The sequence below is a fragment of the Doryrhamphus excisus genome, linkage group LG18 (assembly GCF_037039965.1).
Source record: "Doryrhamphus excisus strain RoL-2023G ecotype Guam linkage group LG18, RoL_Dexc_Guam_v1.1, whole genome shotgun sequence".
Taxonomy (NCBI): Eukaryota; Metazoa; Chordata; class Actinopteri; order Syngnathiformes; family Syngnathidae; genus Doryrhamphus; species Doryrhamphus excisus.
In genome coordinates this window covers 12,793,995-12,821,426 of record NC_136374.1, presented here as the reverse complement: position 1 = coordinate 12,821,426, position 27,432 = coordinate 12,793,995, and the positions used below count along the sequence as shown (strand labels likewise).

The following is a 27,432-nucleotide window of genomic DNA, read 5'->3' as shown; positions in this document are numbered from 1 at the left end:
GTTCTCCAATCTACAGTAAATAAAAGTATCAAATCAGTACAAATACAAGTTTGAAAAGCACTGAAAGTTAAATACTTGATCCCTAACACGTTCATGAGCATGACCGTGTCCTGTTATTTAGGACACACCATTCTATAAGAGGTGTTTCACCTGCTCTTTGACCCCCCCTTCATGGGTGCTCCCCCATTGCATCGCCACCCACCCGACCTCCCAATGTCTCAGGAGTAAATACAAAAAAAAATCCTAAAGCGCTTTGGGCAGTGGCAGGAAGAGGAGCATCAAGCACAGGTCCCGCACGCTACTGGAAGGATCTATTACAGTGAAAAATTAGGAGCGAGCAGACTCCTGCCTGAGAAGAGAACACAGCTGAAAGCAGGTAGGTGTCCCCGGACATGGAGACTAAGAGGAATAGAAAAGAAATGGATTAGTTTTGGACTGCAGTGTGTGTGACTCGGCCCCCCTAAAAATGCAGTTCTGTTTTTGTGCCAGAGGAATATAAGTAGGCGCAGTAAACAGCCCGCGTTGTAAAACTCTCGGGAGATGAATACGAGCCTGCACCTCAGCTTAAAGACCAATAAAGTGGCTCACAGTATTTACATAGTCTTTTACATGAGCTCTCACTTAGATACCTGTCATTCAAATGAACATCGACTTGCACAGACGATGTATGGATTGCAAGATGGTGCATGAAACATTATTTGAACCCCTCTGTTTGAATGTCACGGTTTCTAATCTGGTGAATTGCTTCCTGGCATCGAGAGCGTGAGAGTCGGGGGGCCGTGAAGGTGTTCAGGCTTGATGAACTTTAGATGGTGGTATCAAATTGATATGGAGCCTTTGTGGAATGGAGGGTTCTGCACAGGGTTAGGATAAACAAGATGTTTGTTCCAGCACTCCAGCAAAATGCATGATATAACAGATCTGAGTAAAGCATCAATTATCAACAGGCTTGTTCAACATGCATCAGTTTGTCAATCACAATCAACCAAATGTGGAAATCATTTGTTCAAATACGCCCATTAGTGCTCATTCGACACCCCCCCCCCCCAAGGTCTTGTCAACAGGCCAAGTTTTGTCAAGCCAAGAAATGCAGTGCAGGAAATTTTAGAAGCTGCAGATGTCCGTGTCATCCGTCAAGCAACGGCGGAACACTCGCCAGGTGGTATCACCGCCGGGTACTTGTCACGTACCGGCCGTCAAGACATTTAGATATCGTTTATTTATTTGTTTGCCCCTGCGGCAGAATCTACAGCGCCCTTTCGGCAATGTACAGACATCTATTCTCGATCCAGTGACGTGCTATTTCTTAAGAATTGATTGGCTACTTTTAAGGAAATAAGGCTTGGCGGTGAAATAATGCATTGACTAAAAATTATTCTATAACGCTTCTATAATGCTTAATAAATGGACTGCATGTCTTTATACATTGTAGTTTTCTATGTAGTTTTCCAATCTTGTATTTACTCATGTATCTTTCTTCTTTTTATTTATGTCTAAAACTATATGTACATACAGTATATATATTTTTATACTGTATAGTTATTATAATGTATGTTGAGTATGACACTTTTTTTTGAAAACTTGTTACACATGTCCAAAAGAAAGTAAACCATTATTTTGAGCACTACTATTTTCCATCAACATAATCTAAAAAATACAAAAAAATACTAAAAAAAAAAAAAAAAAGGTAAATGCACTTTACAGCTCAGCCTCCTTAATAATAATTTTTGGATTGGGCAAATGTTTACATCTTCAATGTCCTCTGCCTCTCAATAACATGCTGCTAAATATACTTTTATTATCCTGAGCCTATTGCTTAATTGCTTATTTCTTAATATATGGACTGTATGTCTTTACACATTTTTCCATCAGTTTTCCAATCCTGTATTTACTACTGTATCTTTCTTCGTTTTATATGTATTTAAAACAATATGTACATTCAGTATATCTATTTTAATGTATGTATAATTATTATAATGTATGTTGATTATAACACTTTTTTGAAAATGTGTTAAATATACCTGAAAGAAAGTAAACCATTATTTTGAGCACTACTATTTTCCATCAACATAATCTAAAAAATGAAAAAAAATAAATGTAAATTCACTTTACAACTCTTCTTATTATTTATGTTTAAAACCATATGTACATACGGTATATTTATTTTTGTACTGTATAATTATTATAATGTATGTTGATTATAACACCTTTTTGAAAACGTGTTAAATATGTCTGAAAGAAAATAAATTATTTTGAGCATTACTATTTTCCATCAACATAATCTAATAATCTAAAAAAAAATTAAAAATAAATAAAAATAAAAGTAAATGCACTTTACAACTCAGCCTCCTTAATAATGTTTGGATTTAAAGATACATGGTAATAATTGAAGTTTATGTCTTCAATGTCCTCTGCCTCTCAATAACATGCTGCTGAATATACTTTTATTATAGAATAGATACTGTAAATTTAATTTACTGTTTACTGTTCCTCAGCAACATGCATATATGTAAAGAAGAAGGGTTTTTTCAGTTTTTTTTTTTTTAGTTGGAAACATCTTTCCTAACAAGAGCCAATGAAAATTGTGCTGCCAGAGGCCCAAACTTTATTTAAAATATGTCCACACATTTTTACAACTAAAAATAAAACACTTTACAGATAGCTGTCTTTTGTCCGCCTACGAGGCATTACAAAAATGTATTCAACAAACCTGTAGAAAATCTAATAAGCATTGTTTTTTTTCAATGTATTATTGATGACATAGATAACTTCCATAGAGTATGTGAATATTAAGTAGTAGTTATAGGATACGTACATTACAAACACGTCATTTTAAGTGCACAATATGCATCATCTAAACAAATCCAAGCTTTGTTAAGGTGACACTTCCCCTCCTAAACGTCAGATCCTCATCCTCCTACCCCCCCAAATCTGAAAATAATCAGTTATTTTGCCCATGCTATACATAGCCACAACTAGTCTTGAGTGTCTTTGTTCAACGGGAAGGTTAAGGACACTTAACGTGGGAGTCAGCGAGGTCAAATACTTACACGGACGCTAAATAGTCAAGACGCCAAATGACGCACACGATGTTTCACAACACACAAACACTTACCTTAAAAGTGTCACATGATGTCACTTCACACCTAAGGATTACATACCAAAAGTATAAATAATTACAGCTGATTTGCCTCCAAATGTATACATTTTTCTTATTTGTTATATATTTTTTTAATCTATTGGTCAGTAGAAATAAGACATTTGCACAGATTGTGATGCTTTTTACTCTTGGGAACAATTTGTTCCCATTGACTCCAAGTATAAATAACACACTAATGCACTGTTTTATTAGTTATTTAGAGCCAAGACTATCTTTGTTTTGATGTATTCAAAGTGGAAAAAGTCTAAACATTACCGTTGTGTTTTTGTACCTCAGGCTAAAAAGAGTAAGGGTTAATAATGGAGGCAAAATAATTGACATAGCAGTCTAATTAGATCCAAACATGATATCTGTGTACATGCCATGTGTGTTAGAAGCCGCTCACAGTAGCGGTGCTGATGGTATTGCAACCTTAAGCCTGAAGATCTTCAGCTTGTTTATTTAAGTCCCCAACAAGTGCCTTGCCGAATTAACACATTCCTGACGAAGACATTCCAAAGCGAGGCATCCGTGTCATGCTTAGCGGACCACGAAACTGTAACCTTGTTAACATCAGCGCCCCTCACTGACTGAACACAGGAAGTGCAGAAAGAAGAAGTCTATTTAATCATGTTTATGGAATGATTGTTAGTATTTACCTCGTGATGATGAGCTTGTCTTTCGGTGACAGAACCTTCTCGAATCTCCTGTCTTTGAGAAGATATCAAGATGTGGAAAAAGTCAAAGGTGACCGATCAGACGGCCTCTGGACAGACGGGTAAGTGACCAATGAAGGACATCTTGGATCAGTCATCTGTGTGCTCCTGTAATAACTCTTTTCCAAGCAGCTGAATCGGATTCGTTCAAATAATTTGAAAACAAAATAAACCACTGTTATACATGAAAGGTCAAAGATGAAGAGATGGAAAAAAAACATCAAGTAGGTGACTTAAGGTTATTCAAAATATATATATTTTTTGAAGCAAAAGCACCTTTTTTTTCGACGAAGAATCTTTTTTCTGCTAAACAAAAATGATTCAACAGACTTAATGAGGTCAAGGGCTCAACAAGTTGTTTCTTTCACTTCTTTCTTGCTCCCAAAGTGTTCCGTTTTTTAAATGCGTTCATGGCTGAAGACAAGAAATTTACACTGTGAAACATTTGTATCGTCTGATGCAGTTAATGAGGATGCAGAACGCAAAGCGGTCATCATGACAAAATGATCCAAGGCGACATGAACGAGCTTCGTGTTTGATGAGAAACTGAATGAAGCTCAAATTACTCTGATTGAAATCATTTCCTGCACATAATTCTCTTTCAAGTACCATCCAGAAATCATCCTGAGGTGTGGATCTTGAGAAGATCTTCCAGGGCAAAAACTCTTGTGCTACATCCTGTTTGTTATTTGTGACTAACAATGTTCCTTGTTTGCGTCTGAATAGCAGTTCTGTTCCTGTGCCTCCCATTCCCAGCTCATCCAGTATAGTATTATTGTGTGTGTGTGTGTGTGTGTGTGTGGGCACTGGGCGGGTCCATAATGCTGCCAAATTCCCAATATTCCGTGGTGCTTCTGTCAGGATTAATACTAAACTGTACTGTTCCTTCTCCTGCTGTTCCGTTACGTGTTAAGTCAACGATACTGAGGGAGCCCACCCAGATGATAAAGGTACAGTATGTGAGTGGAAGGATGAATCCAATTCCACAAACAATTCACTCTGTGTAAGCGCATGCGTCCATGTGGGCTGGTTGCCTGCATGGCGTGGCCGATATCCTACCATGACGGTGATGGTACCATCCATCCAAAACAGGGTCAACCGAGTTATAATGCAGGGCTATTCAACTGTGTCCTGGGGGCCACATTTTTAGAAACTTCTTAAGATTTCTCTTTTCACTGTTATTCTTATTTGTACGCAATGTCTGCCGTGCATTTGCATTTTTACCTAAGAATGCCTCTCTCAAGAAGAACTGTTCATGATCGTACCACCATGCAGCACCAGAAGTCACATTAATGGTAAGAAGTATTTAGTGATGACCTCCAGTATATATTAAAAAGAATAAATGCAGAGAATTACGGTATCCTAAAATTTTTGTCTTGTGTAAAAATGCATGGATTTATTAGAATTTAGTAAAAACGATACGGCTTCAAGTCCAAGTCCAAATACGGTAATATTATCAAATATTACCGTATTTTCTGTACTATAAGTCGCTCCGGAGTATAAGTCGCAAAAGACAAAAAATGCATAATTAGGTAGAAAAAACATACATAAGTCGCTCCGGAGTATAAGTTGCACAAGGCTAAAGATGCATAATTAGGTAGAAAAAAACATACATAAGTCACTCCAGAGTATAAGTCGCACAAGGCAAAAAATACATAATTAGGTATAAAAAACATACATAAGTCACATTGAAGTATAAGTCACTATTTTCGTAATTTATTTTCCAAACTACTTGACCAAAACAGACATTACGTCATCTTGGAAGGCAAGTTCTAACAATAAAAGAATAGAGAACAGGCTGAATAGATGTAAAATATGCTAACACAATGCTTATTCAGCTACAAAAAAAATAAATATGAACAGAAAAGGTCTCCAGTGTTTATGTAACATAAACAGTTTTTTCATTTATAAGTCGCTCTGGAGTATAAGTCACAGGAACAGCCAACCTATGACAAAAAGTGTGACTTATAGTCCGGAAAATACGGTATATGGCTCTCACAGAAATACTTTTGGAAAATTTGGCTTTTAATGCCAGATTTTTTTTCAGGCCCTGCTGTAAACATTTAAGTCAAAGATCCTCTATTTGGAAAGAGTGCGCTGGCATTATTAGGAATCTCCCAGCAGGCCAGTCTGACTACATTAACATGCCACATTTGGTCCAGGGGGCTGCTAGTTGAATAGCCCTGTTCTAATGTTACAATACGAGCATCCCTTTGTACGGAGCCCCCGAGGGAATATGGAGTGAAAAAATAAAAAGAAAATCTAGCAAAACCACACAAAAAACAAAACTTTTTACTACATGAAGTGCGTTATACATCAATTAAATCCATTGTATTATATCCATCATGTACGTACATACATTATATCCAGAGCAGATGTTTGTAGTGAAACTGGTTCCGTTTCTGATATGCCAGTTTACTTATAGGACAAATACCGCACACTACGGATGTATGGCTAATCAATGTACTCTATTTGCTTTCCAGTGACTGTACTTTTCCAGTTTCTAGTAAAACTAGCTGGGATCAGATGATGGCATTGGATTTTGAAAAACCGAAAGAAGCATCAGAGAATTAAAAACGTGTTCATATAGTCACATTATCACTTCATATTACATGCTGAAGATGAAAATTAAATGATGGACGTTCATTTATGGTCGCTATGACCGGAAGTGTGTCCTTCGTCTTTTGAAAATAAAATACTAACGCGGCATTGCTGGAAAAACATCTATTTGAAAAGTGGTACTCCAAAGGAAATACATGGATGTGCACTGCTTATCTTATAAGTAAAGAGTCATATCGGAAACTCAGCAACTGTGCTGCTCTTAATTTGTCTTTTCAATGCAAACATCTGCTCTGAACATGGAATAAAATACTATTAATATAAACAGTTATGTGAGATAACACAAAACATTTACAAAATCTACAAAATACCTTTGCTTCATCTTTTTTTTTTTACCTACTTTTTCTCCATGTCCCCTCGAGTCCTTCGTACATTCCAAATAAAATAAATGCTAAAGGCTTCTGCTGCTGCTGCTGCTGCTGCTGCTGCTCGGGGGCGCTTGTGGTATGTTGATGTGTCTTGTTGATGCGGTGGCATTGCAAAGGGTTGGCATGATGTATCTAAATAAATATTAAAAACACACTGTTAAAGTTAATACTTGGAGTCTCCATAGCAGCTTAAAGCACAGTCAACTCAATTCAATACAGTTGCATTATTATTAACAGAGATACTGGGGGCTTTGGATAGTGAAATGGAAGTTGCAAATTCTAAAATATGGGATTCCAGCAGCAAGATCACGGTGCAGCAAAAGCCTGCTACTGTACAATGCCCTACAGATATATTAAAACAGACTAATCTCCAACATTTTCTGTACACTGAAAACATGTGGGTTTGACATCAAAATAGAGAACAACATTTCCGCTTTTATTTCCATTGAGATTATATGTACAACTTAGAAGATAGCACCTGTTGTTTGAAGCCACCTATGTGACAAAAACTATTGGAACACGTGACATAAATGTCGCTGAATGATTTTGCTTCTGTTGACTGCATTTAGAGAAAATAACATGAAAACCAGAGACCTGTTGAATTGTGAATCTGAGATCAAAGACGAAAAGTCAATCAGAACCATTACACAAACATTGGTCATAGTCACTGAAGAAGAAACAAACCATTAGTGTACTAAGTAACAAACTGTGGCCAATCATTGTGAGCCTCAAACAACAGTTTGAGGACAGGAGTGAAGGTAAAACAGTTTTTTATGTTGTTTCCACCTCAACATACAGTCCATAAACCTGCAAACCTGCAAAACCTACGGTAGTTGTGCATCAGATCTACCTGGGAATAAAAGCTGATATGTTGCTATTGGGTCTCATATGTATGCATCTTTTGATATCTAACCCAAATATTTCCAGTCTACAGAAAAAAAATGAAGAAATTGACCAAATTGTTCCAAAACTTTTGGAGGGCACTGTATCATATTAATAAAACTAACTCATATAAGACACTTGTCGCTTTCCTAAGAATATATAGTACGTATGGCAAACACACACTTATGTACATATATATATATATATATTTAAAAATATATAAATATATATAAATATATATAAATATAATATATATTTATTTATTTATATATTTAAATAGACATATATTTTTTATTTTTTATTTAATCTCTGTATTAATATGTTCACCAATTAACAAATCTCAGCTGAGATTTGTTAAAATAACGGCTGCATTTTTTTTAATAACATCCATTACAATAAAAGTCAAGTAGATTCCAAATCTGTATTTGTAAAGTAGATAGTAGTTTTAATTAAGGAGAAATATTGCCGTAAACAGTATTTCTCTTGTTGAAAAGGTGTCAAGCTTGTGACCCTGTTGTCAGCCTTACAAAGTGAATTGCTCATTATTATCATCTGATGGGAGAGCTCGGTGTTGCAGTGCTGTCAAAGTGCTGTATTGTGTACACGCTAGAGTTTCTTTGTTGTTTTTAGAAGCCCAACTGACTTGCTGCAAAAGGCATGCATGTCAGTAAACAACCTTGATGTTACAATTAGGTTGGGAATAAATCTGGCAGTCTTTTTTTCTTTCTTTCCAGGGGAATTTGTGAATTACACGTTTCCCCAACGCACAAGTTGCCTATTGTTGCTTCTTGCTCCACACACTTTAATCACATTTTTTTTCATTTATTATTTTACTTCATTCATCTTTATTATGGCTCTCACCCACTTTCTTTTTACAATGTACCTAACTGTAAATACTCCTCGTTTGATTAGGTATCCGGAAGAAGTCCAAAGTGCCGGGTGTTATGATAACACAGTTTCAGGAGAATCTTCCGGAAGGAATGACAACCCCAGATTTTTCCCGAAAGCCCATTGCCATTACTATTCAAGAAGGCATGTCATTTTTGTCATCTTTTACCACATGTGAATATACAACATGATGCTATTGTGCACTAATGATGTGTAAAATTCACTATTTCAGGGAAATGTGCCATCTTCAAAGGTATTGTGGTGGGGACTCCAAAGCCCACTGTGACCTGGACTAGAGCAAACGGCGAAATTGTGTTTCACCCGGACACCTGTAGGCAAAATTACAACGAATCATCACATGAGCATACTCTTGAGGTACAGTGTCTAAAAGTGTCTAAAGTGTCGAAATATATAAATGGTGGCAAATGCTCGTGGATTAGTCACTTCGGGTTGTGTTTTTTTTTTTTTCATCTGCTTGCTTATAATTTTGCTGGTGATATCAAGTCAGTTGGAAAACTTATCTTACTGTATTGAACATGGTGCTTTGAGTGAGGATGCGTGAGGAAAATACAGTATAAGAGGCTGACTGATAATTTCCCTGTTTATTTTTGCATGAATCATCAACTTCTCACATTTTATTAAAAAATTCAATAATAAAATATTACAGATCTCTTATGATGCACATACACAGTACAAATATAGTTGAATAATAAACAATAAATCTAGCAACCTCTGAGCAATCAGACTGTTTTTCAGACTTAAAATAATGCATTGATTTAAGCCCCATTTCCTGTTAAACCACGCCTACTTGCGCCCTAGATAAAAAAAAAAGTTAAAAAAAAAGATAAAAAGATCAGAGAACATACTAACTCCTTTTACTACTAACTAAAACACGACACCAGGAGGTTGCCTACAGCCACAGTGATAATTTGATAATTTTTTCAAAGATTTGCTTATATAGATCATATACCTAAAACTATAGAAGACCGCGATTAACTGAGTACAATTGAGAATTGAATAATTTAAGGTATTTTCGATGATGATAAGAATTCCGTGAATGTTGCATTTCATCAGTTTCCCAAGGTCGCCCCAGAGGATGCAGACACCTATAAGTGTTATGCAACAAATGAATACGGACGCGCTGTTTGCACTGCCCTTCTGAATGTTATTGAGGGTATTTATGCATTTCAATCACTATTTTATTACAAATATGAGCATTATTTGTACATTGATGGGATAATAATAATCATCCATTTATCTGTTCACAGTTGGATTCTCGAAAACCAAGGAACTCCAGAAGACATATGGGGATGGTGAGATGTTTTTTTTCTTTGTTTTGTTTTTTTACCATAGCATATAACAATAAAAATGAAAAATTACTAAGTAGTTATTCCTCTTGAAGACAAATATTGCAAAAGGGAACAAAAAACTCATTTTGCAAATTTCCAAAGAAGACACACGACTCGGCTTGATGGGAAATGATGATATGAGTAGGACAAAAAGATTTAGTAGTATCAGAATCAAACGTTTCTGGTACGCTGGTACCTTTCTATCGTATTTCCCTCAAAATATCAAAACTTTGAATATTACTTTAAAAGACAATTCTGACTAACTGATCATTTTGATTTTTTCTTACACAGATATTCCAGACTTTTTAAAAAGGAAACTTAAAAAACGGTGAGTCAACTCAATACATTTTATTTTATGACATAATTGCACACATGGGTTTTTTTTCTGGGGTGTAACGGTCCTCATAATCGCTGTTTGGTATGTACTTCGGTTTTAGGGTCACATTTTCATTACATAAAAGTGTTTCACATTTGTGTAAACAACTTTAATTATTTTTAAAATGAAACATAAAAAACTGCCTGTAGGGAATTCTCCTATAAATACAAACCTTGAGAAATATATATGTTTATTTTTAGCACAATACTAAGTAAATTACGATATTTTTAGTTACTTAAAGATGATATACTGTATGTCATGGAGAGCAGCTGATGAGAGGACGCATAACAACATCATAACTGCAAATTGATTCTCTGAGATTGCTTTTGTGTATTTGTACTTAAAGTACACGTGAATACCAGACAGCTGAGAGATAGAGATATTATATTGGCCAATTATTATGCAGTTTAACTGTCGAAAACCACTATTTGTGACACATGCTATCCGTTAGTGGTGCTTCTTACATTTTTGCGTAAGAGTCAGTGAAGTGACACATTAAATAAGTCCGACTTGCAACCTCATTCCTGGTCTCTACTGAACAATATCGACACATGGATTTTGCCTAATCCTTCTATGTATTTTACCGGAATGGATAATTGGAGACTTTAAGGAAGATGATTTTTCCAATTCTGGGTTCGCTATGTCATAATTGCTAACCATGACTCCCTCAAAGGCGTGCAGACCTCATAGCTAGGACACCCGAGTTCAATTCCACCCTCGACCATCTCTGTGTGGAGTTTGCATGTTCTCCCCGTGCATGCGTGGGTTTTCTCCGGGTACTCCGGTTTCCTCCCACATTCCAAAAACATGCTAGGTTAATTGGCGACTCCAAATTGTCCATAGGTATGAATGTGAGTGTGAATGGTTGTTTGTCTATATGTGCCCTGTGATTGGCTGGCCACCAGTCCAGGGTGTACCCCGCCTCTTGCCTGAAGACAGCTGGGATAGGCTCCAGCACCCCCGCGACCCTCGTGAGGATAAGCGGTAGAAAATGAATGAATGAATGAATCCCTCAAAGGTTGGACTGAACTGTATTTGTTTCCAGAGTATTCCTATGACCAGATGCATATCCTGTCCCTGACTTAATATGGATACCATACCAAAAACTAACTAATAACACCCCTACTGTTTATTTACTGTGACAATATGTGGAGAGTCAGCATAACAAGATTCCTGATTTCCTTGTTCTCCAGTCCGACTGAGGAAGCAAAGGAAGAAAAGGCAATGACACCAGAGGAAAAAGTCTGGGAAATCCTCCTGGGTGCAGATAAAAAAGACTACGAGCGTATTTGCGCAGAATATGGCATCACCAACTTCCGCGGTATGCTGAAGAAACTCAATGACATGAAGAAGGAGCAAGACGAAGATGTTGTAGCGGCAAGTCCACCTTTTAAAGATGAACATATTTCTCTGTTTGTTTGTTTTGTTTATCAAATTTGTTGCCTTCTTATTTGTACTGCAGTTTGTTCCACATATGAATACTCTGAAACACATTGACTCAGAAGACGACATATCAACACTGGACTTTGAAGTGGAACTCAAGGATAATAAAGTATATCTTTATAAGGTGAGATATCGGGATTAAACATCCACATGTTTTTTTAATTGGCATTATGTTATTCATCACATTTAACAATGGAATGAAAACGAAAGGACGGCTCCATGGTCCCGTTCACGACAGAAGAATGTGACGAAATGAAGCATTCTCTGAAGCAAGTTGCCAAAAAACATACTTTCACCATGAATAATCAAGACATTGACATGGAGGGTGCCAGTGTGTTCGCCGCGGACTTTAAAGGTATTTTCTTTGTGTGTCCTGTTTGTTCCATATGCACCGAGTAGAAACATATTTGTTTTTAAGACCTCAATTCACAGACATTAAACATCATTCATTCATTATCCTCACGAGGGTAGCAAGGGGTGCTGGAGCCTATCCCAGCTGTCTTCAAGCGAGAGGCGAGGTACATCCTGGACTGGTGGCCAGCCAATCACAGGGCACATATAGACAAACAACCATTCACACTCACATTCATACCTATTTTTGACCCAATTTGGAGTCGCTAATTAACCTAGCATGTTTTTGGAATGTGAAAACCCACACATGCACGGGGAGAACATGGAAACTCCACATAAAGATGGCCAAGGGTGGGATTGCACTCGAGTCTCCTATCTGTGAGGCCTGCGTGCTAACCACTCGACCGCCGTGCAGTCAACATTAAACATATACTCCATATACATATACATACATATACATATACATATACATATACATATACATATACATATACATATACATATACATATACATATACATATACATATACATATACATATACATATACATATACTAAATTAATACAATAAGTAATTCACTAGAAATCTTCAATGTAAACCCAAGATATCCCCGTTACATAAAGTACAACATAATAAATGATATCAAAGGTCTTCAAATTGCCAAAAATTGTCACCAGATAGTGTATTTACCAAAAACCACAAACTGTATATTATCAATATGTATTTATTTTTTTTTACCAATACTGGCCCTCACAGTGCCTGCCAAGAAAAAACAGTTTAAGTACCCACTAAAGGCCCAGGTACCAAATATAACATCTGCCACTGATATACATGATTTAATAGAAGTACAATGTATTTTACGACACAGCAGCAAGAGACCATTCATTCATTCGTTCATTCATTCGTTTGTTCGTTCGTTCATTCATTCATTCATTCATTCGTTCATTTGTTCATTCGTTCATTCATTCATTCATTCGTTCATTCGTTCATTCATTCATTTGTTAATTCGTTCATTCGTTCCTTCATTCATTCATTCATTTTCTACCGCTTATCCTCACGAAGGTCACGGGGGGTGCTGGAGCCTATCCGGGGTACACCCTGGACTGGCCGTCAGCCAATCACAGGGCACATATAGACAAACAGTAACAGACCAAATGTTGTAATAAGCGTAAGAAAACTGCTCAGACAGAACGAATATGAGGACATTGAAGGCACCAGTGTGAGTTTCACACCAACTTCTCATCTGCATGGAGTGGAAGATGAAACTTTTTCATACTGACCAGCTACTGCCATCAGTATGTGGAGGTCGCCTCCAGCCACATCAGTTAATGCCAATGTTTTTTTTAAACTCTTGCATTAATTGGAAAATTAATCATTTTACTCTTGTGATGATAGTTTCCTGTTTTAAACACACACAGAAATGATGCCTGCTTACAGGAATATGGAAAAACAATATGTGTGATATAATAGTAATAAGAGTAATATAATAATTCTTACTGTGTTTTGTGTACTCCCTCAGTACCCGACGTTGACTTTGCTCTTAAAATCCAAGAGGTGAAGGCAGAAGAGCGAGAGGATGCTCTCTTTATTTGTGTCCTGACTGCCCCTCTGCATGAGATCAAGTGGTTTGGTAAAAACGCTCTGCTGTCCAACGGTGAAAAGTTTGAAATCCTTGTTTCTGAAGACAAGCTCATCCACAAGTTGATCGTTCGTGATTGTTTGCCTTTGGATGCTGGCATTTACGCCGCCGTGGCAGGAATCAAGTCATGTAACGCCTGGCTTGTGGTTGAAGGTGAGAAATAATTAGGGACATTTTTTAGCTAAAAATTAATTACAAATGTATAAAAAAAATTCTGCAGCGGATAAGGATGGTAGCAGTAAAGGGAAGAAGACAGCTCGTAAAACTACCATGGCCGGAGTTGGGAATGATGAAGATCTAGTGCGGATAGCCAAAGAGCAGCAGGAAAGGTATCAAAAAGAAATGGAGGAGAAGATGGAGATCGCCAAGAAGAATCAAGCAGAGCGGGATGCCGCAGATGAAGCTGCCCGGCTGGAAGCAAAAGCAGCTAGAAAGGCGGATGCCGAGGCCAAGGCCGCTGCCAAAGCTGCTGCCAAGGCAAAGAAGGCAGAATCCAGCAAGGATGAACCTGCGAGGAAAGCTTCTGTTGCTGGTGGTGAAGGAGCGGCAGAAGAACTGAGCGAAGACAATGAAGAAGTTGGGGAAAATTCCTTATTTATGGAATCAGTTGCGGTAGAGGAAATAAAAAGTGGAGAAGATAGAAAGAAAAAATATGCAGTTGAAGGTAAGTAGGATTTTTTTAAGTGAAATGAATGCAATATACATATTTTTATTGAAGGATTAAGTCGTGTATTTGATTGATGTTAATTGGATGTTTTAGTCTTGAAGCTTATGTAACACTTTTTGCTTTTTCATGGATTTCTCACCTTATTCTTAAGGATGATCCATGTCATAAAAAATATATATAAATATATATATTTAACAAAACAGAAAATATCAATCATAACCAAAATTGATTGATTTTTCCCATAAAAATGCCTATAATAAAATGTGCAATTAATGTTGTCTATACTTAGTCAGGATTTCAATGATATGGTAAGTATGTTTTGTTATTGTATATTAATAACAGATATGAGAGCAGTAACTTTTAACCTGTACATCATGGTAATGGATGCTGCTATTCATGTAATATCATCAATAGGAAAAGATCATGGTGAGGAAACTGCAAAGCAAAAAAGTGGCAAAAAGTCTGGGAAAAAAGAAAAACATCCCAAAGTGAAATTTGCAGACGGCGAAGATGCTGCTGTTGGTAAGAAACGTCTGAGGTTGCATATTTTAGATTATTTTACTTATCACAAAAGCCGTTTAATATATTCTGATAAAGACTGTTCCTTCATCGACAATTCATTATTCTAATATTTCCCCAATTTTTAATCAGTTTCAGAGGTCCCAGAATTGTGTACTGGAACCATGTCTTGCTCCACACCAGTCTCCAAGGAGCGCTATTGGGAACTTTATCCACTTTTTACATGTACTACGTATAACTTTGTACTCGTCCAACATAAAACATACCATATATCACAAACAACAAAATAACATTAGGGAGTGAGAAAAGCAACATTTTGAGTGGAGCATATACAAGTGCTCATACAACAGGGGTCAACAACCCACGGCTCCAGAGCTTCTTGTGGCTCTTCAGCCTCTTTGTTGTGGCTCCTTTCGCAATGCTCAAGCATTTTTTTTAGCATCCGAATAAGGAAAATCCGTATCTTTGTCATGAGTTTTATAAAATCAGACTTTCTGTGAGACCCTGAATGAATCCTGGGTGAGTTCTGACTTAGTGATTGGATGAGAAATGGAGGGGAAGCGGATGTTTGGCTGCCTGCTTTGGTTGGGATGCTACTGGTCTTCCCCCAAAACGGTAAACTTTCCAAAAAAACTCGAACTTTCCAAAGTTTAGGGGATATTGTTTTTAAATTCCAGTCTATTTTCCTTTAGTGAGTGTGGTGGTAAAATGCCTCTTTTGATAGTAAAGGTTGCCGACCCCTGACTCAAGGGACACATATTTCTGTGAAAACATTCATTCATTTTCTACTGCTTATCCTCACAAGGGTCGGGGGGATGCTGGAGCCTATCCCAGCTGTCTTCGCGCGAGTGACAGGGTACACCCTGGACTGGTGGCCAGCCAATCACAGGGCACATATAGACAAACAACCATTCACACTCACATTCATACCTAAAATAGACCTGATGCTGACTTTGCTCCCTAACATAATGAATGTTTTGGATGACAATTTGCTTTAAATATCATCATCAATGATATTGTAACATCTTGGATGAATCTGCCTTTTAATAGCACCAATAGGAAATGATGGTGGTGAGGAAACAACCACTCAAAAAAATGGCAAAAAGTCTGTGAGAAAAGAAAACACAAACAGCCCCAAAGTGAAAAGTGCAGATGGTGAAGACGCTGCTGTTGGTAAGAAATTGTTTCATAATCACAGGGCTAAAATTTATACTGTAGATTACTCCAAACTATACTGTAATATTAGATATATATCACAGAGGATCATATCATATCATCTGGATGTTTAAAGGCTGTCGTGTTTGTTTAGTGATTCAACGTAATTAAATCATGAAATACTAAATGACTCGACACAGTTGGAAAGTTTACGATCACAGTTATGATTGTCAAAGTGCATGTTAATTATTATTATGTATGAGAGCATTATATTCTGGATGAATCTGCCATTCATTATCACCAATAGGAAATGATCACAGTGAGGAAATGGAAAAGCAAAAAAGTGAGAAAAAGTCTGGGAAAAAAGGAAAACATTCTAAAGACAGTGAAGATGCTGATGTTGGTAAGAAAATGTATTATTTTTTTGACTTATTTGATTATTTGAAACTAAAAATGCTGACCTAGAAGCACATAATATAAATAATATCTGTCAATTTAACGGTATTATAAATTTATTTTTGTATAATTTCAACCGCTTTTAATATTTTCTTATGTAAACATTGCTAAATTCGCACATTCGCTGTCATCTTTTTTACACCAACTATTATTTGATTATTTGAAACTAAAAATGCTGGCCTAGAAGCACATAAAATAATTAATATCTGTCAATTTAATGGTATTATAAATTTATTTTCCCATAAATTCAACTGCTTTTAATATTTTCTTATGTAAACATTGCTAAATTCGCACATTCGCCGTCATCTTTTTTACGCCAACTATTGCCTTTTTTTTCAAATACAAAAGTGCAATTGACATACAAATGTTCAGTTAGCAGACAGTTGAATGCATGTCATGAGTATGGTTATAATTATTAGTCAAAGTGCATTTTAATAACGGGTTCTCGCTTAATATTCTGGATCAACCTGCTATTTATTATCACCAATAGGAAATGATCAAGGTGAGGAAACCACAAAGCGAAAAAGTGAAAAATCTGGGCAAAGCAAAAACGGTTCCAATGAGGAAACTGTGAACAGAAAAGATGATGATGATGAAGATGATGTTGAAATTTCTGACAACGAATACGATGATGACGTTGGTAAGAAATGTGTGAGGTTGAACACAGTCGATTATTTAAGATTTATAGAGACAATTTAGAAAGCTATCTGCCATGGTCAGTTTGAAATATCAGCACAAAGGCCTCATATCATGTTTGTCTATTGTTTCTATTTCTATTTAGTTGGTTAAAAATACTTACATGTGCAAATGTTATCATATTCTAAATCCTAATTGCATCCATGCATGGTTGAAATGATGCTAAATTAAATCGATATATTTCTGTGCACCATGAAAGCATCATTTTTAACCTTTTCTGAATTGCATTGCTAATGAATGTCATGGTAACTGCTGCTGTTAATTGTGTGTTTTAATGCATACTCAACAGTATATGTGAAACACTGGATTGATGGTATTTACGATGATGATGAAAACAAATAATAATAATAAAGAGTGTGATATTGGCACTGGACCAGCAGGAAGTGATGAAAGTGACGAGGAGTTGGAAGAGCAGCCGGCAGTTGGCAAACGTGTCCGAGTACGGCAAGGCCCATTGATCGAGGAGACAGTTATCGGTAAGACCGCATTAACTTCCGCATGGGAAGTGTGAAGTTGTTTGACTTTTATTGCACTTTGAGGCTTTTAAATCCACAGTATATGTGTGTGTGTGTGTGTGTGTGTGTTTGGACAAATGTGATCTCTAACTGATGGAATGACCTTTTCCAGCCATCGGAGCTCGACAGGAGGGCATTTCACCTTGAGTGCCTTGAGGATGTGCTAATCAAATTGGATGCACTTGTGAGGGCACCCCCATATAATTACCACTTTACGTGGCGTAATGGTGAAATGAATGAAAACATATTGGGGTGTGGTGTTGGGTACAGTGCAATACATCTGCATCTTAATTAGACTGTGCTGACAGGAGGTAACGTATGTGTGTTTTCACCTCCATCTCGTGTGTTGTGTTTTGAGCCAAATGCATTTTGCTCGATGCTCTTTGTGCATTTGTGTTAACAATCTTGCTTGCTTTCGGCACAAGTTAATTAAGAATGAAGCAGTGCACCGAGGGGCTATTATCCAAATGAACTGTTTGTGTTCTTTAGACAGAAACACTTTTATCGTTCCAAGATGAAAGATGCCAGGCATTTTTTAAAGGATGACCTGGCCCTGAATTTTTTTTTCTTTTTTTTTTTTTTAAACAAGATGTTTCTTGCACTCAGCAAGAAGATGTCAGAGAAGCACTTAATCATGATGGTCTTCCGAGAAATCCTTAAGGATGAAGATTCTCAAACCAGACAATGGAAGTATCGACACATTGAAGACAAGCCTATGCAAATGAAAACACTTCAAATTCATAGAATCTGCATTTTGGCTTGTATAGAACAAAATGCTATCATGCAAATAGCACAATGAAAATGCTAATATATTGGTTTGTCAGGTAAGTTTGTCCCACCCCGCCGCCTACCCCCACCTCCACGCAGATAATCGAAATAAGTGTATTTGCATATAATGTATAATCTCATCTTCAGCAGCAATTTTACTTACGTTTTAGTTGTTTAATTCTCAGACCCAGGTGTTCACTTCCATATCGGGCTTTCCGACTGCAAAGCCATCATTGGGGAAGAAGCCGAGCTGATGTGTAAACTCAGCAGCGACGACTGTGAGGGAATCTGGTACAAAGATGGTGACGAGGTACACCTTACACGTCTATGAAGTATGGATTGTTTTATTTATGTGATATTTTCTTCCAGGTTAAGTCTTCCGAGTGTATTACTGTTTGCAAAGAAGGAAGTTTCCATAAGCTGAAAATTCACAAAGTTACTGATGATGATGCTGGGAAGTACAAGTTTGAAGCAGATGGACGGAAGACTGAGGCCTTGATTGTAGTGGAAGGTAAGCAGTGAGCAGATATTTGACACAATGTAATGGTAATGGTAATGGTAATGGTAATGGTAATGGTAATGGTAATGGTAATGGTAATGGTAATGGTTTTATTTCATTTGAACATGCATCAGATTACAATTGAGTGCATCCCATAATCAGTTCACAGTTCCACATGTCCAAAAGGAGTAGGAAGAAGCAAAGCTTAATAAATCCTACCCCTATATCTGGTACTTTTACAATCAGTAATTGTTACATTTGTTCACTTCCTGCTTTCCATAATACAGTTTAAGGTTTTGTTTTTGTTTTGTTTTTTCCCCCCGGGTACTCCGGTTTCCTCCCACATTCCAAAAACATGCTAGGTTAATTGGCGACTCCAAATTGTCCATAGGTATGAATGTGAGTGTGAATGGTTGTTTGTCTATATGTGCCCTGTGATTGGCTGGCGACCAGTCCAGGGTGTACCCCGCTGCCCGCCCAAAGACAGCTGGGATAGGCTCCAGCAACCCCCGCGACCCTCATGAGGAAAAAGCGGTAGAAAATGAATGAATGAATGAATAATCCACTTAAACCAATTAAAACAAGCAGCAGCTAATATGACAAAAATAACACTGCCTAAAATATAACTTTGTTTCAATCATCTATTTCAGATCCACCAAGGTTTGACCCCGAGGAACTTAAAACCTTTATTGTGCCGGTAACCGTGAAGAAGGGACACAAAGCCACCTTCAAATTACCCTACTTGGGAAGGGAGCCTATCAAAGTTCAGTGGTACCTGGAGGGGGAAGAGCTTTCAGATGAAGCGAACATCAAGATTGAAACATCGGATGGTTGCACCCGCCTCCTGCTCATCAAGCTTCAGCGCAAAGACAGTGGCGAAGTCAAGTTAAAGCTAAAAAATGAGTTTGGGACTGTGGAGGCCTTCAGTGAACTTGTTGTTATGGGTTCGTATTACTGAAAATCATATATTTTACACTGTTAGATATTAATAAACTTTTTTGTGAGCAGATAAACCAACTCCTCCAATGGGACCCCTGGAGATTGTCGAAGCCTCCTCTTCTGCCATTGAGTTCAAGTGGAGACCCCCAAAAGATAGTGGCGGCTGCAAGATCGGCAACTACATCCTGGAGAGGCAGCAAGTGGGCCGCAATACCTGGAAGAAGGTTGGGCCCATCGGGCCAGAAGCCAAATACAGGGACCTTGATGTAGACCACGGTCGTAGGTACTGTTACCGCATCAGGGTGGAAACTGAAATGGGCACCAGTGAGCTGATGGAAACGGAGGATATTCAAGCTGGGACAAAAGGTAAACTAATGCTTTTGATGGATGTATCGAACTTAGTTCTTACATCGAACGAAGCTAGCTTACTAGTGACTCGGCCATCCATACTAGATGAGATTCCATCTTCCTCTCTTGGTCACACTGAGCATTCATGCAATGGCCTTTTTGTAACTAAAGTTCTATTATGCCACATTACTGCAATTTTCCTGACCTTGTGGAATATTTCTGATCTTATCTTATTAATTAAATGATACATATTTATTATGCACACATATATAGTCACAGGTAAGCAAGCGTTTTCACCTTTGAAATTATTTTCATTCATTCATTCATTTTCTACCGCTTTTCCTCACGAGGGTCACGGGGGGTGCTGGAGCCTATCCCAGCTATCTTCGGGTGAGAGGCCGGGTGCACCCTGGACTGGTCGCTAGCCAATCACAGGGCACATATAGACAAACAACCATTCACACTCACATTCATACCTATGGACAATTTGGAGTCGCCAATTAACCTAGCATGGTTTTGGAATGTGGGAGGAAACCGGAGTACCCGGAAAAAACCCACGAAAACTCCACACAGAGATGGTCGAGGGTGGAATTGAACCCTGGTCTCCTTGCTGTGAGGTCTGCGTGCTAACCACTCGACCACCATGCACCATTTAGATGTTATATTTATTATGAAATGTATTGGTTTATTATTATTTAACCTGTGAGGAGTTGCATTACAGTCAATTGTATTACTGGGACAAATTGACCGTGTGAATGTAATCATGCCAAACTGGAACGTGGATCAGAGGACTCAAACTTGCCAAATGTGTTGGAGTTTAGGTATAAAGTGGGCCCAAGCAAAGTATGGTTAGCCAAGTCACCCAAAGTTCCCCTTAAGACCCTGGTTGTTTGTGTACGCAGCATACCCTGGACCCCCATCAGCACCAAAGGTTGTCAGCGCCTTCAAGGACTGCATCAATCTGTCCTGGTCCCCTCCTGCGAACACTGGAGGAACCAATATCCTCGGATACAACCTTGAGAAACGCAAGAAGGGCAGCAATCTGTGGGGTCAGGTCAACTCGCCAGAGGAGATGATCAGAGGTTACTTTATTAATTCTTCATCAGATTTGCATTTAAAGAGTTAAGGTTGAAATGTTTGGGTTTGCTTTTTACTCCCAACAGCTAAAGGATTTGCTGTAAAAGATGTAGTAGAGGGAATGGAATACGAATTCCGTGTATCAGCTATCAATAACTCAGGAGCGGGTGAATTCAGTACACCTTCTGAGTTTGTGTTTGCCAGAGACCCGAAAAGTAGGTGGACAATAAATGTACTTTAAAAAAAAAAAACCTAACTGTAGCACTAATTATAAATGATATGTTCCAGAGCCTCCTGGAAAGGTCCTCGATTTTAAAGTGACCGACTCCACCTACACAACTCTATCACTGTCTTGGAACAAGCCCAAGGACATTGAAGGAGTCGAAGATGAAGCCAAGGGATACTTTGTGGAGATCCGTCCGGCTGAGAACACGGACTGGAATCGCTGCAATTCTACCGTATTAACCACAAATTTCTACACAGTCAAAGGCATGAAGTCAATGGCCATGTACTGGGTGAGAGTCATTGCTATGAACGATGGCGGGGAGGGAGAACCGCAGGAACTGGACAACTATGTCCTCGCTATGCCTCCTCCTGGTGAGAATATATATGATGTATTAACCCCAGAATATAAGACGACCGCACATTATTACGAGCCTGTTTTCAGACAAAACCAAATACATGTTTTCGATATCAGTTAAATCATATTTCATTCATATGTATGTAGTGCTCTTAGCTTAAATAATTCATCATAAGGTGAGTTCTCTTAGGCGTTTGTTTCAGTTAAAGCAAATTCAAGTGTGGTTTGTTTGGTCAAGTAAAATCTGCTGAACCCTGGTGTGCATCAAACAGGCGGACTGAGGCCAATCCTTCAAGTGGTCTCAATCCGCTTCTTGAGTGCACACACACTGGTTAGGTATGTTGTGTTGCAAGCAGACTTTGGTGACCCTGAATATAGGACAACCTATCAGTAGCCACGTTTACATGAGGAGTTTTTCTCTTTCCGAATCTTTCCGAATGAACCTTTCCGAAAGAAATGGTTTACATGGAAAGGAATATTCCAATCGCGTGTCTACATGCGGCACTATAATCAAAACAGAATAGTCAATGGGGCATGCGCACTAAAACGTAAACACCAACGTGATACGCGTGATACCGACTTCCTCGAGTTTTTCTTTGACTTGTTGGAATAACTCCGTATTGGCAGTTTTTCCTTCGTCCAGTCTTGAAATTTAGTTTGAATCAAAAACAAACTTTCCGCAGCAGTCCAGTGCCGATTGCTCGCCTCCATTTTTTTAAATCGAAAAACATCTCGAGCTTCGTGTTACGTCATATCTCAGCATTCGCTGAAAGAACGCATTCGGAAACAGGAAAAGATAAAGTTCAATCTTGCTAATATTTTATAATTAAGCTCGTCACATGTTTTATATAGATATATATTTTCTTTTTTAATAAAACTGGACTTGTGAATGGCATATAGGAGGGTTTAGATTCTGTTCCACAGATGGCGCTAATGCACACGAAAGCTGCTTGCCAACCGCCAATAAACAACAGAAGAAGAAAAACACCATGAAGAAGAACGCAGTCTGACAACTTTCCGATTGAGCGGGTACAAGATCAGATCAATCGGATCGGGGAAAGGAATATTCCACCCCTGTGAATCCGATTATATATTAATTCAGATTGTCACTTTTCTTTTGGAATGAGGTTAGATTCTTTCTGTTTCAACAAATAAACTGAATGGAATTGGAATATTTGGGTCCATGTATACGTGGCTACTGTTATCTAAGGAAAAACTACTGTGTTTTATCTGGGTCAGCACCATATGTCTCTTGATGCTCTTGATAAACGACTAGACACGTTATCACATACAACTGTGGTGTAAATAAGGTTATTTCAGTTTCAAGTTGACAATTCTACAAAAGTGTGACAAAACCAAATGTTATTGAACATCATATTATACATTCTTAGTGAGACCACGCTTCACGGATGCCAAAATCAAAAGCTTCATGGTGGTGAGAGCAGGAAATTCAGCACGATTCACCATGAACTTTGAGGTAATATGTCCAAAAAACATTTAAATTTGTGAATATCCATGTCTTCAATTGTTGTTTTGTATGCTGTGCAGGCCTCTCCTTGGCCGGAGGTCACGTGGCTGAAAGATGGTGTGCCAGTCACTAAAAAGGTGACAATAAGTAATGCAGAAGGAACATCACAGCTTCTGATTCCTTCTGCTGAGCGCTCTGACTCCGGAATCTACACTATAGTTGTCAAGAACATTGTTGGCCAAGAAACGTTCAGTATTGAAATAAGAGTGACAGGTTAGACTGGTATTATGTCAATTATTAAATACGCAGTGTCTGTATAATTTGCAGAAAAGAACATAAAAGAGATCTTTTTTTTTTTTACTCAAACTCCAGATGAGCCAAAACCACCAGGTCCAGTGGAGATTGAAGAAAACGTGTCGGGCACAGTGACCGTTTCATGGACCCCGTCTCCAGATGAGAAACGTGATGATAGGCTGCACTACATGGTGACAAAACGGGATTCCAGCAAACGAACATGGCACGCTGTGGCAGATCACATCTTCAACAATAAATTCACAGCTTGCAATATCATGCCTGGCAGAGAGTATCAGTTCCGTGTCTACGCAAAGAATGACATGGGCTCTTCCAAACCCTCTGAATCACCCAAGTGGCTGATCTCCAACAAAAAAGGTATATACATGGTCTTTTAAGGGGAACTGTACTTTTTGGGGAAATTTGCCCATCATTCACAATCATTATGTGAAACATGAAAACATAACTGCTTTTCCTTTGTCTTTGCATTCTAGCAAGAGAAAACAAGTTTATATGAGCTAGCTGGCAATGTCCGCCATGGGAAATACCCATTTTGACGCTAGAGCATTCACAAAAAAAACCCTAAAAAACACCAACAGTGTTCCAATTACATAACTGACTTGTATAATAACCAAGGTACAGCGATTTTATTACTGTACATGAAAAACAATTTTTATCTTACAGACTAACACCCGCATCACTAATCACTAGTCTCAGCATCATTCACAGACAGAAGACTGAGAGGCGGGGTACAACCTGGACTGGTAGCCAGCCAATCACAGGGCACATATAGACAAACAACCATTCACACTCTCATTCATACCTATGGACAATTTGGAGTCGCTAATTAACCTAGCATGTTTTTGGAATGTGGGAGGAAACCAGAGTACCCAGAGAAAACCCACGCATGCACGGGGAGAACATGCAAACTCCACACAGAGATAGCCAAGGGTGGAATTGAACCCTGGTCTTCTAGCTGTGAGGTCTGTGCGCTAACCACTCATCCGCCGTGCAGCCCCACACTGACACTCCTAGTACAGATACGATACAGATAGATTTAGATTTCGATGGTTGAACACATACAGATACAGATAGTGGTTTACTCGCTCATCCCAAATTGTAAGCTAGCTAAAATTAACTTGTTTTCTCGTGTTAAAAAGTGCAGTGCCCATTTAAGTTCCCACTATTGTGTATTGGATGCGTGTGGGTCAAACTCCAGCCTTAATACTGGAGCCATTTAAAAGTGTTTTTAATAAGCCCTACTGGGAACACACATATTGTGTGTCTGTAGCTATAATGCTAATGAGCTGTGTTTGTCCATGAATGTCTCAGATGGAGTGTGTCCCCTAGAAGTGCTATTGTGCACTCTATCCACTTTTTATATATATACACTACAACTTGGCACTTTGAACAACATAATTGATGCCATATATCACGTCCAACAGTGTAACATTATGAAGTAGGACAGGAGAACACAGATATAGCTATATACGACTCAGTAGCTTTAAATTGATCCAGTAACCTTTTAGCCAAAAAAAAAAACAGCAAAAAACCCAAAACAGGTAAACAGCAATTAATGGATAATGGATTTACATTTAATTTGAATGAAGTGCGGGCTGCACGGCGGTGGACTGGTTAGCGCACAGACCTCACAGCTAGGAGACTAGGGTTCAATTCCACCCTCGGCCATCTCTGTGTGGAGTTTGCATGTTCTCCCCGTGCATGCGTGGGTTTTCTCCGGGTACTCCGGTTTCCTCCCACATTCCAAAAACATGCTAGGTTAATTAGCGACTCCAAATTGTCCATAGGTATGAATGAGAGTGTGAATGGTTGTTTGTCTATATGTGCCCTGTGATTGGCTGGCGACCAGTCCAGGGTGTACCCCGCCTCTCGCCCAAAGACAGCTGGGATAGGCTCCAGCACCCCCCGCAACCCTCGTGAGGAAAAGCGGTAGAAAATGAATGAATGAATGAATCAAGTGCAAGTAACACTTCAGGTTGAATCAACAATGACTGAATTAACAGGTTGAATTAAATTTGTGATTAATTCTATAAAAATTGAAATGATGGATTTTTATAGTGAAAACATTACTTCATGAACATCATTAAAAAGTAGATTTTGTATAAAAGGAGACCTTTAACTCAGCTATTTGTGTTGATTTCAATATATTACAGTGATAATACTGGCGAAAAATGATATAATGCATATCTACCCTTTTCCTCAGAGAGGTTCACTGTGAACATGCCGGAATCCAAAGCCTGTGATCTCCAGTGCCCCCCAAAGTTCCTTGTACCCCTCAAAATGCACACAGCTCCTCAGGGATACGAATGCTACATGAGCTGCGCTTTGAAAGGCGATCCAACGCCTCATGTTACCTGGCTCCGCAACAACATCAGTCTCAATACCAACACTAACTACTACATCTCCAACACCTGCGGAGTCTGCTCTCTGCTCATATTGAGGGTCGGACCTAAAGACACCGGAGAGTACAAGGTTGTTGCAGAAAATACTATGGGGAGAGCAGAGTGCTCGACTAAATTGACAGTTAGGGGTAAGTTTTTATCATAATCATGCAACAGTAGTTTGCATTGGTGCAAGTAAAACTAATTATATCCTTTCTTTTTCTTTCAGAGTAAACAAAAGTGATGGAGGACATGTTACATTTCAGGTCCCATATGATCTCTGAATCCTTGAGCAACAAATTATTATGTGATGTTTACTTATAATAAAATATTATGGAAAAAATGACATTTGATTACACGAAAATTACATTACAAATAGGTATTTTTAAAACAATGACAAAGTGTATGCATGGCTTCCAAGAAAAATTACAGTACAATTAAAAATGCAGGTTCCAATTCAATAATTAAGTCAATCTTAACTGTGGTTGAAATAAAGCTTGAGATGTAAGGAAATGTCTTCTAAATTCTGCCAAAACATTACCCTAATTGTTTTGGGGTTTGATGTAAATAAAGCTTTCTGACTCGCTTCAAAGTGTGTGTTGTTTTTTCGATCAGAAACAGGAAGTAGTACAGTTAACATGACGGTATACTGTATTTCCTATTATGGTGGCCATTGGTATGTTTCCTCAACTGCAGAGAGTGGGACGCCTCTATTGAGGAGTTTAAAGTAAAACGAAATGTTAACTTTTAGGAGACATGCAGACAAATAGCAAGAATATGAGAACATGGCAGGCCGAATATAACACCAACACACACAACGTTGTGGAACGACCACCTGTCGGTCGACTAGAAGACGCCATCTCCACATAACATGAGATCATCTTTAATGCTGTGCAGAGAACTAATTTTACAACACGCGGTATAAGACTACACACTTTACTTCATATGACGGAATGTATACATGTGTCGTGTGTGCATGTGTCCATAGCAACGGAGTTCAAATCCTCACGGCAGTTATCTCTTCAATGCGGTCTATTTGAAGGAGGCATGTTGCTGTCATAAGTGGATAAGCACATGCCAACTAATTGGGACAAGGTGTCAATGGATGACCACCATTTAATTACAATAATTGAATTGTACACGACTAGAAATGAAACTACTTTAAAACTATTACACTCTTGTCTGTGCAAAATAAAACTCAGGCATTACAGTCAAAAGTGATCATTTTAGCTACGACAAAGCATGCTGGGAAACGTGTAATACACTCATGCCACAGCTGAAA

The 27,432-nt window shown here is 38.2% G+C and overlaps 1 protein-coding gene across 1 annotated transcript; it reads left to right on the top strand.

Moving 5' to 3' along the window:
- The first annotated feature begins 248 nt into the window (after window positions 1-248).
- Window positions 249-26,736, top strand: igfn1.1 (immunoglobulin like and fibronectin type III domain containing 1, tandem duplicate 1). Its single transcript, XM_078798540.1, has 29 exons — window positions 249-376; window positions 3,831-3,917; window positions 4,770-4,805; window positions 8,637-8,756; window positions 8,845-8,987; window positions 9,687-9,786; window positions 9,881-9,925; window positions 11,494-11,714; window positions 11,800-11,904; window positions 11,991-12,135; window positions 13,651-13,923; window positions 13,991-14,434; window positions 14,852-14,959; window positions 16,007-16,129; window positions 16,419-16,514; window positions 17,058-17,207; window positions 17,617-17,739; window positions 18,732-18,856; window positions 18,916-19,057; window positions 19,696-19,989; window positions 20,054-20,350; window positions 21,235-21,414; window positions 21,496-21,624; window positions 21,698-22,006; window positions 23,381-23,466; window positions 23,538-23,730; window positions 23,830-24,126; window positions 25,973-26,299; window positions 26,380-26,736. Exons 2-29 carry the CDS (start codon window positions 3,869-3,871, stop codon window positions 26,382-26,384), a joined length of 4,665 nt encoding a protein of 1,554 aa, XP_078654666.1. The 5' UTR covers window positions 249-376; window positions 3,831-3,868; the 3' UTR covers window positions 26,385-26,736.
- The last annotated feature ends 696 nt before the right edge of the window (window positions 26,737-27,432 follow it).

Coding starts and splice junctions, on each gene's coding strand:
- igfn1.1 (XM_078798540.1), top strand. CDS start 3,869: ATGTGGAAAAAGTCAAAGGTGACCGATCAGACGGCCTCTGGACAGACG. Junction 9,926..11,493: donor CCAGAAGACATATGGGGATG/GTGAGATGTTTT, acceptor ATATGTGGAGAG/TCAGCATAACAAGATTCCTG. Junction 13,924..13,990: donor CGCCTGGCTTGTGGTTGAAG/GTGAGAAATAAT, acceptor AAAATTCTGCAG/CGGATAAGGATGGTAGCAGT.